Genomic DNA, 19,121 nt, shown 5'->3' on the forward strand with positions numbered 1-19,121 from the left:
GGTCTGTACAAGCAATGATCATACGCACGGCACAGCGGACACACCAGGAACCGCGGTGTTGGCCGTCGAATGGCGCTAGCTGCGCAGCATTTGTGCACCGCCGCCGTCAGTGTCAGCCAGTTTGCCGTGGCATACGAGCTCCATCGCAGTCCTTTAACACTGGTAGCATGCCGCGACAGCGTGGACGTGAACCGTATGTGCAGTTGACGGACTTTGAGCGAGGGCGTATAGTGGCATGCGGGAGGCCGGGTGGACGTACCGCCGAATTGCTCAACACGTGGGGCGTGAGGTCTCCACAGTACATCGATGTTGTCGCCAGTGGTCGGCGGAAGGTGCACGTGCCCGTCGACCTGGGACCGGGACCGCAGCGACGCACGGATGCACGCCAAAACAGTAGGATCCTACGCAGTGCCGTAGGGGACCGCACTGCCACTTCCCAGCAAATTAGGGACACTGTTGCTCCTGGGGTATCAGCGAAGACCATTCACAACCGTCTCCATGAAGCTGGGCTACGGTCCCGCACACCGTTAGGCCGTCTTCCGCTCACAGCCCCAGCATCGTGCAGCCCGCCTCCAGTGGTGTCGCGACAGGCGTGAATGGAGGGACGAATGGAGACGTGTCGTCTTCAGCGATGAGAGTCGCTTCTGCCTTGGTGCCAATGATGGTCGTATGCGTGTTTGGCGCCGTGCAGGTGAGCGCCACAATCAGGACTGCATACAACCAAGGCACACAGGGCCAACACCCGGCATCATGGTGTGGGGAGCGATCTTCTACACTGGCCGTACACCACTGGTGATCGTCGAGGGGACACTGAATAGTGCACGGTACATCCAAACCGTCATCGAACCCATCGTTCTACCATTCCTAGACCGGCAAGGGAACTTGCTGTCCAACAGGACAATGCACGGTCCGCATGTATCCCGTGCCACCCAACGTGCTCTAGAAGGTGTAAGTCAACTACCCTGGCCAGCAAGATCTCCGGATCTGTCCCCCATTGAGCATGTTTGGGACTGGATGAAGCGTCGTCTCACGCGGTCTGCACGTCCAGCACGAACGCTGGTCCAACTGAGGCGCCAGGTGGAAATGGCATGGCAAGCCGTTCACAGGACTACATCCAGCATCTCTACGATCGTCTCCATGGGAGAATAGCAGCCTGCATTGCTGCGAAAGGTGGATATACACTGTACTAGTGCCGACATTGTGCATGCTCTGTTGCCTGTGTCTATGTGCCTGTGGTTCTGTCAGTGTGATCATGTGATGTATCTGACCCCAGGAATGTGTCAATAAAGTTTCCCCTTCCTGGGACAATGAATTCACGGTGTTCTTATTTCAATTTCCAGGAGTGTAGATTCTGGTTGTTTCATTTGATGTTTGTATATTTGGAGTGTTTCAAGGATGTCAAGTTTTCTGCCTTTTGGTTGGATGGTGTAAGATGCTAATACTTGTGTTGTTACCATGGTGTTTTGTTTCATGCAGGTGGGTAGCTATTGCTGATGTGTGATATTTTTTTGTTTTTTAGTGCTGCCATGTGTTCCTTGAACCTAATATCAAATGATCTGCCTGTCTGGCCTATGTAGAAGCAGTCACAGTCCAAACATTCAATTTTGTACACACCTGTGTGATGAAGTGGGTGTCGTGTGCCGATGTTGTGGGGTAAACCAGAATCTATCTTAAATGACAAAAATGACAATATTTACAATAGCATCATCTCCGTTTTCGGCAACTGCCTACACTCATAAAAATGCACACACACACACACACACACACACACACACACACACACCTAATATTTACCATAATATTTGACAGCTGCCAAGACTACAAGAGATTGACCTCATTCACAGATAATTCATCACACCAACAGCTTGTACCCCTTGTCAGCTTAAAACTGTATGTACATCAACTACTGGCACAAATGTATATCTATCTGCATATGTTTATAGCATTAACCAACGTATTACCCCAACCTTTAGGCAGCTAATATATGCAACATGCAATCTTAAGACTCCTTGCCATGTAAATGTTTTTCTCTCATATAATCACTCTTTTATCTCCCCCCCCCCCCACCCCCCCCCACCCACCCCCCCCCCCCCCCCCCACTCCCCCCCCCCCCCCCCACCCCCCTCTCTCTCTCTCTCTCTCTCTCTCTCTCTCTCTCTCTCTCTCTCTCTCCCCCACCCCCCCCCCCCTCTCTCTCTCTCTCTCTCTCTCTCTCTCTCTCTCTCTCTCTCTCTCTCTCTCTCTCTCACCCCCCCCCCACCCCACCCCCCCCCCCCCCCCCTCTCCCCCTTTCACACACACACACACACACACTTTTTTTCTCTCTCTCTACCTCTCCTTCTGCCTCCAGCCCCTCACTTCACATCTGTTTATTAACCCCAATCAAAGAGTGTAATGTAAGTATGGTTTTACTGTTGTAGCCAATAGATCATTGTTATTATAGCCTGTAACATTTCACCTAATTGTTATCAATAAGTATGAAGTTTAAGCCATGTTAACATTTCACCTGATTGTATAAACGAGTACGAATGTTTGCTGTTTTAACTTGTCAGAATTGGATTTATATACCACCTGAAGTACACACACATATGTTTGACACCTCAGAACAAACACCGCTAAATGCTTAAAGCAATTATTCTGTAATAATATTGTTATGATGTATATTCTTTGCACTTTGCGATTATGTCTTCACTTCTGCTATACGAACCTTGCACCCAGCTGATTCCAGAGGCCATATTTGTTTACAAATGTGGCAGTATACATGTGATGTGTTACGACAGCAAAAGGAACCTGTGATCATTGAAGGTACTGTAGTTTACTTATTTAATGTTTACCATTAGATATCAGTTCAATTTTTCGTCAAAAGTAATCCTAAACCATATTCTGAAATAGCGTTTCGTTTCTCCACTAGGGAGTGCCACAAGTTCCTCCAAAAATCGTAACACAACACACACACATGTAATATTTACTAATGGTAAATCCACCCGATGATGGAGGTTTAAACCTTCGAAACGCGTAGTGGAAATAAATAAAACGGTGACTGGTAACAGTGAACTTGTTGTTTCATTTAAAGAAATACTCTATTAAGGTAGCAGAGGTAAAATACTGGGAGTGAAAGGCTATTTACAAATTCTACAAAACCCAGACAGCAGTTACAACAGTACAAGGGCACAAAAGGGAAGCAGTGGTTTAGAAGGGAATGAGACAGGGTTGTAGTCTATCCTCAGTGTTATCCAATCTGTACATGGAACAAGCAGGAAACCAAAGAAAGTTTTGAAGCAGGAATAAAGGTTCAGGGAGAAGTAATAAAACCTTTGAGGTTTGCCGATGACATTGTAAATCTGTCAGAGATAGCAAAGGACTTGGAAGAGCAGCTGAACAGAGTGGACAGTGTCTTGAAAGGAGGATACAAGATGAATATTGACAAAATCAATACAAGGCTAATGTAATGTAGTAGAATTAAATGAAGTGAGGTGGGGAAATTAGATTAGGAAATGAGACATACACAGTAGTATATGAGTTTTGCTATTTGGAGAGCAAAATAACTGATGATGGCCAAACTAGTAAGGATATAAAATGGAGACTGGCAAAGGCAAGAAAAGCATTTCTGAAGAAGACAAATTTCTTAACATTAAGTATACATTTGAGTGTGAGGAAGACTCTTCTGAAGCTATTTGTCTGGAGTGTAGCCATGTGTCCAAGTGAAATATGTACGATAAACATTTTAAACAAGAAGAGAATTTGCTTTTGAAATGTGGTGCTACTGACAAACGCTAAATAAGGTCACTAACAAAGAGGTACTGCATAGAATTAGGGGCACAAGAAATTTGTGGTACAACTTGGATAAAAGAAGGTATCTGTTGAAATGATACATTCTGAGTGTTATCAAGGGATCAACAATTTAGTATTGGTGGGAAGTATAGGGGAAGGGGTGGGGTGGGGGGGGGGGGGGGTAAAATTGAAGAGGGAGACCAAGGGATAATACAATAAGGAGATTTGTTTACAAATGCGGCAGTATACATGTGAAGTGTTATGACAGAAAAAGGAACCTGTGACCACTGGAGGCAGTACCACAAGTTCCTCCAAATGTCGTAACACAACATACACACATATGTAATACTAACTAATGTAAATGGAGGTTTAAACCTTCGAAACGCATCGTGGAAAAAAAAAAAATAATAATAATAATAATAATAATAAAATAAAACGGTGACTGGTAACAGTAAACTTGTTGTTTCATTTAATGTCAGTAACAGTCACGGTAAAGCCTAACCTAAAAATGTTCGCATTTATAGAATACATCACATACATTCAGCAACTGAAAGCTTCACATTAAGCAGGAAGGAAGAAGGAAGGGGATTTATCGACGTAAAAAACCTACATTATGGACAGGTAGTCGACAGGTAGACAATTTAAGAAAATTCTTTCTAGAATGAACAGAAACTAGCAAAATACACAAAGCAATCACTCATATAAATACATCGGCTACACCACTGCAATTTCATAACCACTTCTACAACCCTTTAGATCACATAACATCAACAGATACGAAGAAAGTAAATTGGAAAAAGAAAACACTACATGGCAAGCACTCATATCATCTAACACAGCCACACATCGATCAAGACGTATCCAACACATGGCTAAGAAAAGGCAATATATACAGTGAGATGGAAGGATTCATGATTGCAATACAGGATCAAACAATAAACACCAGATATTACAGCACGCATATTATTAAAGTTCCCAATACCACAACAGATAAATGCAGACTTTACAAACAACAAGTAGAAACAGTAGATCACATCACAAGCAGATGTGCAATACTAGCAAATACAGAATACCCCAGAAGACATGACAATGTAGCAAAAATAATACATCAACAGCTTCCCTTACAACATAAACTTATAAAACAACATGTTCCCACATACAAGTATGCACCACAAAATGTACTGGAGAACGATGAATACAAATTATACTGGAACAGAACCATTATAACGGATAAAGCAACACCACATAACAAACCTGACATCATACTCACCAATAAAAAGAAGAAATTAACACAACTAATCGAAATATCCATACCCAATACAACAAATACACAAAAGAAAACAGGAGAAAAAATTGAAAAATACATCCAGCTGGCTGAGGAAGTCAAGGACATGTGGCATCAGGATAAAGTTGACATTATACCAATTATACTATCAACTACGGGAGTCATACCACACAATATCCACCAGTACATCAATGCAATACAGCTACATCCAAACTTATATATACAACTACAGAAATCCGTAATTATTGATACATGTTCAATTACCCGAAAGTTCCTAAATGCAATGTAACATATACCGTACAGTTAAAAGGAAGTCACGCTTGATCGAGGTACGTGTCACTTTCCATTTTTGACCAGACATGGCGTCTGAGAGGGGAGAGAAATGATAATAATAATTCATGGCAGAAAAAGATATAAAATCTTAAAATTATCCCCAATATATAGTGTGTCCAAGCCATATATGGGAGTGAAAAATAGACAATAAACAGTTTAGACCAGAAGAGAATAAAGGCTTTTGAAATGTGGTGCTACAGAAGAATGCTGACAATTAGATGGGTAGATAGCCTAACTAATGGGAAGGTTGTAAATAAAATTAAGGAGATTAGATATTTCTGACACAACTTGACTAAAAGAAGGGATTCATTGATAGGACAAATTCTGAGATATCAATGGATCATCAGTTTAGTATTGGAGGAAAAGGGGGTGGGGGTAAAAGTTGCAGAGGGGTACCAAGAGACAAATACTGTAAGCAGGATGAACTGGATGTGAGTTGTAGTAGTTATTCAGAAATGTTTGTACAGGAGTTGCATGGAGAACTGCATCAAACCAGTATTCAGACTGAAGACCACAACTACTACATCATTGTATAACTGTCATCATAGATAAAACCTAAAATCATTTTACTCAAAGTGCTCTAAGTATGGTTGAAAAGTAATTACATTTTTAACATGAATTATTATCTGTTTTGAGTATAAACTGCCCTTTACAGTGTTTTTATTACTTAATGGGCATGGGCTCGTCACCAAGAGAACTGGCCATCCAGTTACACCTCTAGTCACAATTAACAATTCTTTCATTGCCCAGTATGGATATTCATAGCTGTATTCTACTTATTGCACTAGAATTAATTATGAATTCAATTTACCTTTTTGACATTGTTTCTACTTCATCAACAAACTAACGATGTATGTGTTATGTCTTTGGCATTCCTGTGAAAACAGATTTTTACAGGCAGGTGAGAGAAGGGTCTCCATGACAGAAACTACTGTATATGGGAAGAGGGAGGATAGACATGGTACTTCAGGTGGAGAAGAAAGGAAAAGAAATACTAGGGATGTTAGAACAGAAGAAGAAAAGAAAACAGGACCAATAAGCAGATGCTCATCCTGTCCTCCACCCCAAGAATCCCTCCCTGGGAAATCCTCCTGTGGTGGGCTGGAAGATGATGATGTTTGCCAGTCCTACAGAACAGTCACCATTGGGTTCACCTCCACAAGACCCAAAATTGCTTCTAGCATCCTACTGTTTGCAGCCTATGGAGAGAGTAACAACACATATAGTAACATCCCTTCAGTTGACCAACCAACTTCTAGGGAAAACTATGGCTTAGGAGCCATACATCTTATGAGTCCGTATATTACCTTTAAGTATGATGGGTAAGAAGACATTTTTGCTACTTAATTCAAGTTAAGCTAACATCCTATACAAAATTCTTAGTTAACTCAGCCATAAAATTTAATCAGACACAGAAAAAGTGTGAAAATACCTAGTACCAAAACACTTAACCAACCACGTTTCTATTAACCAATAAAAAGGTATACAAAATTCTCAGTGAGGGTTTCGACTGCCTCCTGTTGTGCTCTGAATGGAGGAATATCATACCCTTTATCCCCCCCCCCCCCCCCCACCCCTTCCACAGTGGTATTGCACCACTCACCGAACTTACGTAATATGTATTTCCATCCCAACTCCATCACTCCTCCCAATACTTTGCCTCATGGAGCTTATCACTACAATAGATGCAAGTCCTGTCCCACACACTACCACATATTCCATCCCTGTCACTGGCATTTCCTTCGCCATCAAAGGCAGAGCTGCATATGATAGCAGACATGTGATCTACAAACTAAGCTGCAGCTATTGTCCTGTTTTCTGTGAGGGCATTACAACTAACAAGCTGTTTGTCCATACAAGTGGCCACTGCCAAACTGTGGCCAAGAGACAGCTGGATCATCCAGTTGCTGAATTTGCTTCACTTTGATGTCTGCATCATAGCCTGTGCCATCTGAATCCTACCTGCCAACACAAGATTTTCTGAACTGTGCAGGTGGAAACCTTTCCTACAACATACCCTTTGTACCCTTAGCCCCACCCCCCGGGCTTCAACTATAGCTAGAGCTTGTCCTCCATGTACCTATCCCCCTCCCTGTTCTCACTCCAGCACTACACATTCCTTGTACTTCACCAATATACTATAATCTTTTCCACTTCTCTAACTTTATCCCCACCCCCCTCACTTCCCCCCATCCAGAACAGCCTCCTGACTCAGTACCTACCCTATTCTGTTCCCACCACATCCCTACACACTCTCACAGGTAGCAGAATGTGTTCCTCCCCTACCTAGCTCTCTCCCTCTTCCCCCTTCCCCTCTCTCCCTCCCGCTCCCCCTCCCCCCCACCCCTTCCTTGCCCCATGCTGCCTTCTACCCATCACTCACCTTAAATTGCTGCTCACGTTGGACACAGTCGTAGTTGGGCCACAGTGGTGGTGGTTAGTGTTTAACGTCCTGTCGACAACAAGGTCATTAGAGACGGTGGGCCACAGTGGCCATGTGTTTGGAGTTGTGCTTTGTGTGTGTGTGTGTGTGTGTGTGTGTGTGTGTGTGTGTGTGTGTGTGTGTTGTTTGTTTGTTTGTTTTCTATTTGGAAAGGACTTTTTTGTCTGAAGGATTAGATTAGATTAGATTAAATATTTAGCATTATTTTCATTGTGCCTGTCTGTGAGACAACACTACCTGTTTGTCATGAGTTACAGTCTATACTTTTTCACAATATTTTCATGCTTTTTGGTAATTCCATCAAAACAGAGGTGTTACACTTTTTAAACTATTTGTAGCATTCTTCTGTTACCTTACATACTAATATATTCTTTATTTTACTCAGGTGTAGGTCATCCTTTCTCCATCGTTCCACCTGCCCTACTCATTACACAATTTATTTATTCTGCTTAATCATTATATAGTGCTCTGCTGTCTTCTTCCCTCATATATTTTAAGGTAACCTATTGTATTTAGGACCTGTACTTGAGTCCTGAGCTGCTTCAACTCTTGTGTCTTAAGTGTACTCCACTATATGTGGCCACAAATCACCATTCAGATTTGAGCTGCTCGGGGGTACAAAATGGTAAGCGCCAAAATCACAGTTTTGAGATACAGCACATCTAAAGTTTCAATTTATCTGCAAATCTGAATAATTTTTTTTGAACAGTCCTTTTATTCTGCAGTGATTCTAACATCTATCTTCTACTATACAGACATAAATGAAACTCAGAACTGACTATAACAATAGAAATATACAAAAATTATCACATTACCATACACCATTAACAACACATAGTGATAGAACATTACGTATTAAATTTTACAGTAAGTCTTCAACACTTTACTGAAACTGCAAAATCATTCATCACTCTCATTACTAATGTCTTTTTCATCCAAAACTGTTGGCTTTAGTGACAGAAAAAATCCATGGTGGACAGGAGGTATGTAATTTAGGAGCGACAGGACGTCAGCAACTTTCTTCTTTTCAATAAGCCTTGGCCCATTGTATTTAAGTCGAAGCGTAGGAGCTGGTCCTTGCCTTCCACGTTTCCTGGAGCTTATTTCATGCCAAATGTCATGACAAAATGTCTCGCTGATGAATAAAGATGATGGATATTCAGAGATCACCTTACACCTACATACTTTCCTTAGGTTGACATCTCGACCATCAGCTGTCTTCTTTCTGAAAACAAACGCTTCTTTAGAGTGTCGTATTTGATAGAAATCCTCTCTTTTCATGTTATATACAAGCAATGGATTCTTCTTAGCCGACTTCTTGATGATCTCGCACCACTGATCTGGACTGTACATATCTTGTACTTGTTGGCGAACGTAATTTTCAGCTGTCGTGAAATCTCTATCGGACAGCAACATTGCCCGCTCACGGGATAGTGGTGTTCAATCACACGAAATCTCCCAGTTGAAATTAGATATTTCCAAAACAGTACCACGTTCCAGTTCTTATTTTGGCCAAAAAATGTAGCCATTTTAAAAAAAACCTCAAAATTAACGTACTTCAGGAACATAATGGTATGTACATGCACTTACCATTATGTTCGTGAAACGTACTAAAGACAGTATATTTACAAAATAACATACCTCTGAGTCATCTGAATCGTTAGGAATGTATTCTGGATCCCTCTCGAAGATATTAGTATCATTGAAAGTATATTCCTCGTCTTCTGCCATGTTCACTGTTGCCATAATCTCGGAGATGTTTTTACTTGCCGCCATTCTCTCTGTCACTTACCATTATGTTTCCGCAACAGATGGACAGTGGCGCTTACCATTAAGCTCCGCCCTGACCTCTCTTGAGTGAATTTGGAATCACTAGTAAGTTTACTGCATTGTGCATCCCACAGTTGGTGTCATTAGCCATCCACTACAAAATGCACGGCGATGGAGCTTACCATTGTGTTCCCCCGAGCAGCTCATTTATTGCGCACATATTATTCTGCTGTAGTTCCAGATATCATTACCTGGGTTTCATCAGGATTTAGGATGGGTTCCTTTCCCTTTCTTTCCCCATTTTATGTGAAATTGCTAACAGCCAGCATCTATGAAGATAGTTCTCAAAAGAAAAAAATGTTTTTGTTAATTTACTTTTGCTGTAGGTCTGTAGTAGTGAACTGCCCTGTGTTTTTGGTTATGCAGCATATGGTATTGTACATATGTTTTGATGAAACAGACTTAAACAAATTCATAGTGAGCTAGGATATCTTAATTATAAGCTTCACTTGTTTCTAATACTTAAAGGAGGACAGTAATGATTATCTTGTTACTTTTATGCTACTTAGAGTGTCATTAAGTTGTGATATTGAAACTTTACCCATGATCTGGTAACATCTTATAAATGCAAATGATATTTTGAAGTATTTTTGTTTTTGTTTTATTGTTTCATATTTGCCCAACTTTGTTATGTAGTATGAAAAGGACTTAAATATAAAGTTTCATGGTTTTTGTTACATTTGTCATGAATTGTTATGGACATGGTCATGAAAAGTCGGGACTAATTCTTCTTCAAAACAGTACTTGGGACAGAACAGTTTAAGTAAATATAATTTTTATAAAAAAGAACTGTAAGAGAAATAGCAGCTGTTGTACAGAAATTTAATTAATGCATAACATAGCAGCTAACTGAGAGCATTACAACCATCACCCAGCATAGTCTACAAAGAACACAGACTTTTATGAGGTCCTGGCAGCAGTTTTTATTCCTGGTGCCTGTGGTGTCAAACAGAGTACCCAAGATGCTATTTTGTATGTCCCTAGTAGACCCACACACTTCTGTATGCTTAATATAGGTGCAAGATTGTCTGATCTCAACTTCAAACCTACCATGTCATTTCTTTTTAAAAATATTTAAAATCATCATTTAACATAACATAGAGGTATGATGAGCTCTACATCTGTCCGTTTCTTAAGCAAACACTTTCATGGATGTTGACAATTAAGTCATCTGCTCTGAATCTTATGAAAATATCATACATGTCATATAAGTTAACCCGAAATGATGACAAAAAACTTAAATCTATGCAATTATTGTGAAATTGTTGACAGAAATTTGTCATATTTGTTCCACCACTTTAATTACAACTGTGTATCAGAATCAAAATAGACTTATTGCAAACATCTTTGGGTTAAAGATATGTGTTAACCAACAAATTAATAACTGGCTGAACCATCTTGCCAACAAAATAATCATTATGCTCCTCTGAAGTTGTAAAATAGAACCTGAAATGGTAACCTTACTTAAATCTGTATGTGTTTCTAAAATATTTAAGCAGACATTTTAGCCTGAATTTTTCTTTGAGTCAGTATTAGTTGTGCCATAACATGCGTTTACTGGATTTATAACAGGACCAGACTGTTCAGCTATGTCATAATGTGACCCTCCAGGCTTACAATGGCAGACTCCAGTTAGATAATGCTGTTACTTGCTGCTAGATTTTCCTTCAAGTCAGCATTGCTGCTGTCACTCTTGACTTTTAAATTAGTATGAGATTGTTTTATATTTTTAAATAAATATTCGATTGCTGCTATTAATTTTCCAGTTGTCATATTTTTATGTGAATTGATCATTACTGTTTTCAAATGAAATGAATGTGCTGTCCTTTTTGTTCTGTTAACTCACTAACACATTGCTCCAAAGTCGCAAGTATTCACCGTGAAACTTCTGTTATGTCCAAATCTTTTTTTCTCTTCTAAAATACTTAACTGGACTGTCGTTTCTGAGGCCTGTTTGACATTTCCAAAAATTCCTGTTCCAAGAAATCTTTAATCTGTTTCAGGTCATTATTTATATCCCTGAACAACACATTAACTTCATTCTGTAGTGAGTGACACTAATTACTTCAGGATGTAACTCATCCATCAAGATAGACAATGCTGTCTGCTGTTTAGAAATCATACTACATATCAGTTTTTTCATTATGTGATTCAATTATTATGTGCTTTGTTAGTATGTATTTCAGTCCTTAAGTTATTCAATTGCATATTTAACTAAGTTATTAATTCTGCTTAACCTTAATACACGTCTCTGTCGAGGACTTCAAAATTAATATTCTGAGCTTCGATACTCGCATATAGTTCCATTTTTAAGTCCTCACCTTAAGCCTTCAAATCAGCTTTTACATCCACCCTTAAATCTGCTCTGAGCTGAATGTCAAATTGCTCAGCCTAGTTTGTCAAAAATTCCCTTAAGCTTTGCTCCATGCTTCTCTTTAGTGTGGCATACCATGTCCGTAATACTAAACCTGTAATTAATCTTAGTCAGTTCTTACCAATGACAGTGTTATTGGACAGCTTTGTTGTCGGCAACCAAAAGGGAAAAGCTTTGATAAACAGATCCACTTCTGATTTCCCACAATACACAACACTGTCATGATCGAGAACAAATCATATTGGGTTCAATACAGCTCACCAATTTCTACTGGGATAGCTCGCTGTGTTGTGATGTTGATGTGAAGTTGGAAGTTGGACTTGAATGAACTGCTTTGCCAGATGGTGAGTGTGTGATTGAAAGCTTTCATTGCTGCTGGATGATAAGTGGCCGATGTATTCACAGTTGGATGCTGGGCTGTAATCACAAAGTGATGAAAGAATTGTGGCCCTTAGAAGCCGCACTCAACGATCTTCCGACACATGGACTTTTTAGTTCTTCTTCAGTATAATTGTAGTCAGTGGATTCAATGATGAGTCATTGACTACACAATTTTTCTTAATAATGTTTCATCACAGTATGGTAATGACTTTTGCACTGTCGTAACCTTGGCTGTTGACCCTGTTGCTAAGGACAACAGCAATATATTTCACTGAAATTTTTCTTCAACATTATTCCTTTCTTTTTAGTTTGTATTTATTTTACTCTTCTCATGCCAGTTTCATCACTTTTTCAGCACAGGAGTATTCTGTGTCTGTCACTTACGGCACCAAAAAAAAACAATGTGCTAGCAAACCCCTGTCTCTTCTTTTTGTACTCAGACTCTGTCACCTCTACAACTTCTTGTGTGCTGGAAACTGAGAAATGTTTGCTAATATAAAGCTCTTCCAAATGATCATAACATTTCTCCAGAAACCTTCGTGTATCATTTCTTTGTTTGCATTTAAAAAAACAAGTCATAACATGAGCTATTAAATGAATTTCTATGACATGACATGAATGAGAGGTCTCTCAGGTCTTAACAATTAAGCTTCTTTTTGTTCCCATGATGTGGTGCCAATTGTTATGGTACTCATTGCTCTATGGTACATGACACACCTCCAAGCCAGTACAAAATTGCATGGAAAAACTGCACAAATCAACAGGTACTGTGAAGCGTGATAAAGCTGCTATTGTCATCCTGCCTTGCAGAATTGCTGTGTCCTCCCACATCAGTGCATAAATGTGGCAATCCTCCCAAAGCATACAAATCTTAACTCAATATTCAAACTAAAAAAATATTTTCGTTTAGCGATCATCGTTCATGGGTACTATCGACGTTGGGCTCACATCACTTCACCGAACTTACGTGTTACACAACACGTCAGTAAAAGGTGTCATTTAATTAAGGATAATATCTAATGCCAATCTTTTGAACCTTATGCAGGAAACCATTAAAAAAGGCACACTGTCAAAACTTTCGCAATACATGAAGTTTGTTGTGAAGAACTAGTGATAATTTAAAAATAGTTGTAGAATTTATAGATATAAAACTAAAAAAAATTGTATCCACTATACTCGGTGTAACATTACTTTAGTACAGAAAGGAACAAAGTGTGCAGCATGACTTTTATTATGACCTCCCTTGGGAATTAAATTGCTGGCAGAAAATGAAAACAGTTTCAGAAACACACTGAAATCAGTTCATTTTGACAACTCCTCCTACTTCCTTTGTGTGTCTGAGTTACATTTATTAAATTTTGCATTTGTTATTTCAACATTTACTAACTTTATTATGGATTATTATGAAAGTAAATCTCCAGTCATGTAAATGCTGCACATAGTACATCCACACTGAGAAACTGTATATTTATAAATGTACTGACAAGGTCAATATCAAAGTGAGTTTTCACAAATATGATCTACAGGACATGTAAATAACTAAACTAACTTAAGATTTATGGACATGTGCCCCAGAAATGTCAGTTACTGAAAAGGACTTTTATATCTTGAACAGAGGACAGCCCAAAGTCTACAGTACCTCAGTAGGGTTGTACTCTACTATTCATCTGTCATATCTCTTCTCCACTTATTGCACTGGAGCTATAACTCCCCAGATTAGATTATTCTCCCAGACAGTTCATAACTCATTCAGTGATGGAGAACCTTCAAGAATACATCAGCAGAAAGACCCAATAAGGCATACAACTTTGATATACTACACTGATAAATATGTTTCATAAACATTAGTCTCTTTGTCTGTTATTAATGAAGAACATTGCTTGAATGACTAAATACAGGGCATGATGTGTAAGAAAAAAGAAAAGGATTAAGAATATGGTGGTAATAGTAACAGAAAAGACATGTGAGGAATGTTACATAACATTTTGGGAGATGATTATCAAGTAATTAGTATTTTAAAACCAAATATGGGCTCAGTGATGTCACCTGTGGTTTACACCCCCGCAGGGAAGATCAACTGATTATGATTAAGGATGGATCAATTCTCATTCATACAACTGAGAATGGTATCAAGAACACCTTTGAGAATGCTCCTCATATTTGAAAGAAGAATGTGGCACTCTTCTACCAGTCCAACAAGTCTTAAATCACAAGGGGGGAGAGACATTTACATATGGATGTACCTCTTGCATCACTCCTCATTCAGCTGTATCGAATGTGGCATTGTCTTCATCAGAATATTTCTGAAAATAGGGGAATTGCCAGCAGTATCCCATCTTAACAAAATAATGATCATTCTAGTCCAATGATTTGCAATGTGTACTTTGTATCTTTATTGCAGGTTCAACATTGACATGCAAACTCCGCAAAACATTGCGATGTGCGGGGCAGAGGGTACTTTCCATAGCACCACATATTAATATTTCTTCTGATTTCATTTATTAATTAATTAATTTATTTATTTATTTTATTTTTTTGCATGGAGACACCAACTGGTGCCTTTTGCAAATCTCATAGCATTTTTTTACAAGTTTATTACAGTCATATATACATATGTGATTACATATACATGATAAAAATGCACCATTGTAAGGCACAATATTGGGTGTTACATCATACCTATTACAAATATTCAAATTTTACACAGATGATTTGACTTACCAAATGAAAGTGCTGGCAGGTCGATAGACACACAAACAAACACAAACATACACATGAAATTCAGGCTTTCGCAACAAACTGTTGCCTCATCAGGAAAGAGGGAAGGAGAGGGAAAGACGAAAGGATGTGGGATTTAAGGGAGAGGGTAAGGAGTCATTCCAATCCCGGGAGCGGAAAGACTTACCTTAGGGGGAAAAAAGGGGTATACACTCGCGCGTACACACACACATATCCATCCGCACATACACAGGCACAGGCTTGACTGATCACAATAGCAACTTATTAATTTGTGTTCATAAGTATACTATGTTTTTGTTTACAGTTTCTTTTGTGAATTGAAGAATTTTATAAACATTTAATGCAAATTGTTGCACCATGTCTTTCAAGATCGTACTGCATATTTGTTCAACTCTTTTCAAAATAAATAACTCCACCATCAGCAAAAGTTTGAGAGTACTATTTGTATTGTCTACCAGGACACTAATATACGATTTGAACAGGAAGGTCCTCGCATTGTTCCCTGGAACAGACTGGAAGTTGCTCTATGTCTGTCAATGACTCTGGTCAGCAGAAAGAACCAATTACAAGTTTGTGACTAGCCTTGATACTGAGCCTTGCCTGAATAATCTCATTTGTAGCTTTCATTCATAGCTCGAACATATTTGAGTTTCTTGTGTTTAGTAATAGGTACACAACCACCAATTCCCATTAGCCTGTCCTTTGAACTTCAAGTTCCTAAGTTATCTTATTGCTAAAGCACCTCGCTCGCTAGGTGCATTGCCCAAGTGGAAGACAGTGTGTTTCCTTTCTCAGAGTGGTCTTTCTTGTATTTGCTCATGTAGTTGGCCGAGAAGACCTGGCAGTTTTATTTTATATGAGTTAATAAATAAGAAGAATCCCTTTTACATTTCAGAAAACTCTAGCCATAGTGTTTTCAGCAGATTAAATTAACACTTCTTTTTTACTTTTTTACTGTCAGTTTGCACACACTGCTCTGGGTACAGTTTCATTGTGGCATGAAGTGATGAACGAACATGTCATACAGAGTAAGAAATCGACACACAAAATCAATTTTTTTTTTTTTTTTTAATGTTTAAACATTGTGTTATTTTCTCATTTGCTTTTGGTAAGCATTCAACAAATGTAGCACCCTTCATGGACAAATTTAATTCTTCATGTAAAATGTGCCATAATCTTTCCTCTACTATACCTACAGTGTCAGATATTTTATAATTGCTAATCATTTAATACCATATTGTGCTTTTTCTAGATGATTTCATCTGTTGTGGTTCTTTTGGGATATCCTTCAACTGAATTGATTCATTCAGTGGTAATGGTCACAAGAAAATTATTGTGGGTATTTTGATTTGATGTGAGGCTTGTGTTGTGAAAAATAGAGTGAATGATTTCAGTCACACCACAATATTTGCCAAATGGATTACTTTCTCAGAAATATATTACTGTCATCAGCTGTGGATTGTGCTCTAAATTCACTTGACCAACTGCTTCATATTTCCCAAAGCCAAAATCCCTCTCTACTGGCAAAATTTTTCATATTTTTGTGAAACACATGGGAATGTGTTGTTAGAACAATTTAAACATAATTTGTGTTCAAACTTTTCAGGTACACTGGTATCACACTATGGGAAATCTGTCTGCCGCCTCCTGTTATAGAAATGAGTTACAATCCCCAACAGCAGAGCAATGTCATTGAAGAGATAAAAAAATTAGCCCTTAAGGGTTATGATGTTTACAGTAGCATATTAGAGCGTCTTTGCTCACTGGCAGTTGATGCAGATGGTAAGGATTTGTGCCAAATTATTTTGGCGCTTTATCTTGTTCTGTATTGGCTTTCTACGCTCCACTATTTTGTGGAGACTAATTTTGTATTTTGTTTCTATCTATCTTCCTGTAAATTAAATTACGTTGCTTGCCTTGTGAAATCCAGTAGACTATTAACCTTCATGGAACTTGACATTGTCACTCAATCTAATCGATTCAAATATCTCATTAAAATTGTCAAGATTGCTTTAAATCCGTACATACAGGGTGTACATAAGGTCCGGGAACACTTTCAGTTATTTATTGCACAAGAACCAAACATTGTACAGATATTCATACACGTGTCATTTTGAAGAGAAACCCTGAAAGTTTTTTTTTCCATGTATATCACCACAATGTTGTTTGATAATTTGCTGATAGTCAGTGCTAGTTGCAAACATGGCGGTTTCAGGTGCGGGTTGAGCATTCTCTGTGTTGGAGTTCATGAAATGCCCTGCCCGATCACCAGATCTCACTCCGTGTGATTTTTTTCTCTGGGGACACATTAAAAATCTGGTGTATGTACCGCCTCTACCACGTGATGTAGCAGAGCTCCGGGAGAGAATACGGGAAGCAACTGCGACAGTCGATGATGCCATGTTGGGATGGGTATGGCAAGAATTCGATTACCGTATTGATGTCTGCAGGGTCACTCATGGTTCGCATATTGAATGTTTGTAAAAATGTATGACATCTGTGCAATGTTTAGTTCTTGTGCAATAAATAATTGAAAGTGTTCTCGGACTTAAATATGTACACCCTGTATTATAAAAATAGATATATGTATGTGTGTATGTTCCACATCCTCTAAACCACTGGAACAATTTCAACCAAATTTGGTACATATAACCATTATTGTGACTCAACAGTTCCTGTTGGGATAAGAACCCCAAGAGAAATGATGTCATAAACACGGAGATGCATGAAAAACTGTCACATTGTGTGTGACATTTAAATTTATTACTTCTTCGCTGCTTACTCTGTTCACAACACATTTTGCAGACAGTATCCACATATCTCACTGTACATACCTAAGAAAGCATATTGTATGACACATAGACCAGGATATATGATGCCATAAAAACTGAGATGTGTGAAAAACTGCTGGATCATCATGACGTTTAAATTTATTACTCCTTCAGCACTAACTCTATTTGCAAAATATTTTGCCGATAGTATCTACATATGCCACTGAAGGTAAATACACAAATATATCATTTTACAACTCGTAGTTCAAGAGACATGACACCATAAACACTGAGATGCATGAAAAAATGTGCCATGCATGAAAGTTTAATACAGTTACTCTGTGCTACTTAGACACTCCCGCAGTTGTGTCAACTTAAGGAAATCCCTGACACCAGGCAGCGCTTTTGACAACATTTAATTGTGAAACGCAGACAGTTGTAGGCAAAAACGATAGCCGTCTGTGGGGCCATGGAGAAGCATTGCCGTAGAGACATTTACAAAATTGCATTGCATTGCAGACATGCAGAGCAGCTGCTCCCAGCATACAGAAACTGTTGTATTATTTAAAAGGTGTTTTCACAAATACTTGGAAATCATTTTTTTTATATTACACTACAAACACAGTTCATTTTTTGTTTTTGTTTCTAACAGAAAATTGGAAAAATGAGCATCTGAACAATGCCAAGTTTGTCAGCTAGTATAATGATAAAACTGATCAGTTTCAGTTGCTAAGCAGTCACTATCAGAAATGAATCTGTCTTGTTAGAAGGTAATGTGTCACAGCCATGGTGTTTACACCTCTGTCACATAATACAAAACCCATTAACTTTATCATTATTTTTAGTGTGACAGAGACAGTTTTATTAAATATTTTTTTGACAATCATAACTAGAGAAACAAATTCAAACAGTGGAAAATCCAGCATGGAATAATAACAATATTATGGAAAGGACAGGTTGTTATTCACCATATAGCAGAGGTGTTGAGTTGCAGATAGGCACAACAAAAAGACAGTGAAACACATTAGCTTTCGGTCAAAAAGACCATCATCAGAATTGCACAAGGTACACACACACACACACACACACACACACACACACACACACACACACACGCGCGCGCGCGCGCGAATACATGGAGACACGGAGACACATAGAGGCTGGGGTCGTGTGTGTGTGTGTGTGTGTGTGTGT

At 38.9% G+C, this 19,121-nt stretch overlaps 1 protein-coding gene across 1 annotated transcript in view; it reads left to right on the top strand.

The window, feature by feature from the left end:
- LOC124788540 (1-phosphatidylinositol 3-phosphate 5-kinase) overlaps positions 1-19,121 on the top strand; it is a 407,657-nt gene that overhangs the window by 206,657 nt on the left and 181,879 nt on the right. Inside the window, exon 18 of the mRNA XM_047255810.1 lies at positions 16,763-16,938. Within this exon, the coding sequence (XP_047111766.1) occupies positions 16,763-16,938 (176 nt within the window). The remainder of the gene's footprint in view (positions 1-16,762; positions 16,939-19,121) is intronic.

Source organism: Schistocerca piceifrons, chromosome 3 (assembly GCF_021461385.2).
Source record: "Schistocerca piceifrons isolate TAMUIC-IGC-003096 chromosome 3, iqSchPice1.1, whole genome shotgun sequence".
Taxonomy (NCBI): Eukaryota; Metazoa; Arthropoda; class Insecta; order Orthoptera; family Acrididae; genus Schistocerca; species Schistocerca piceifrons.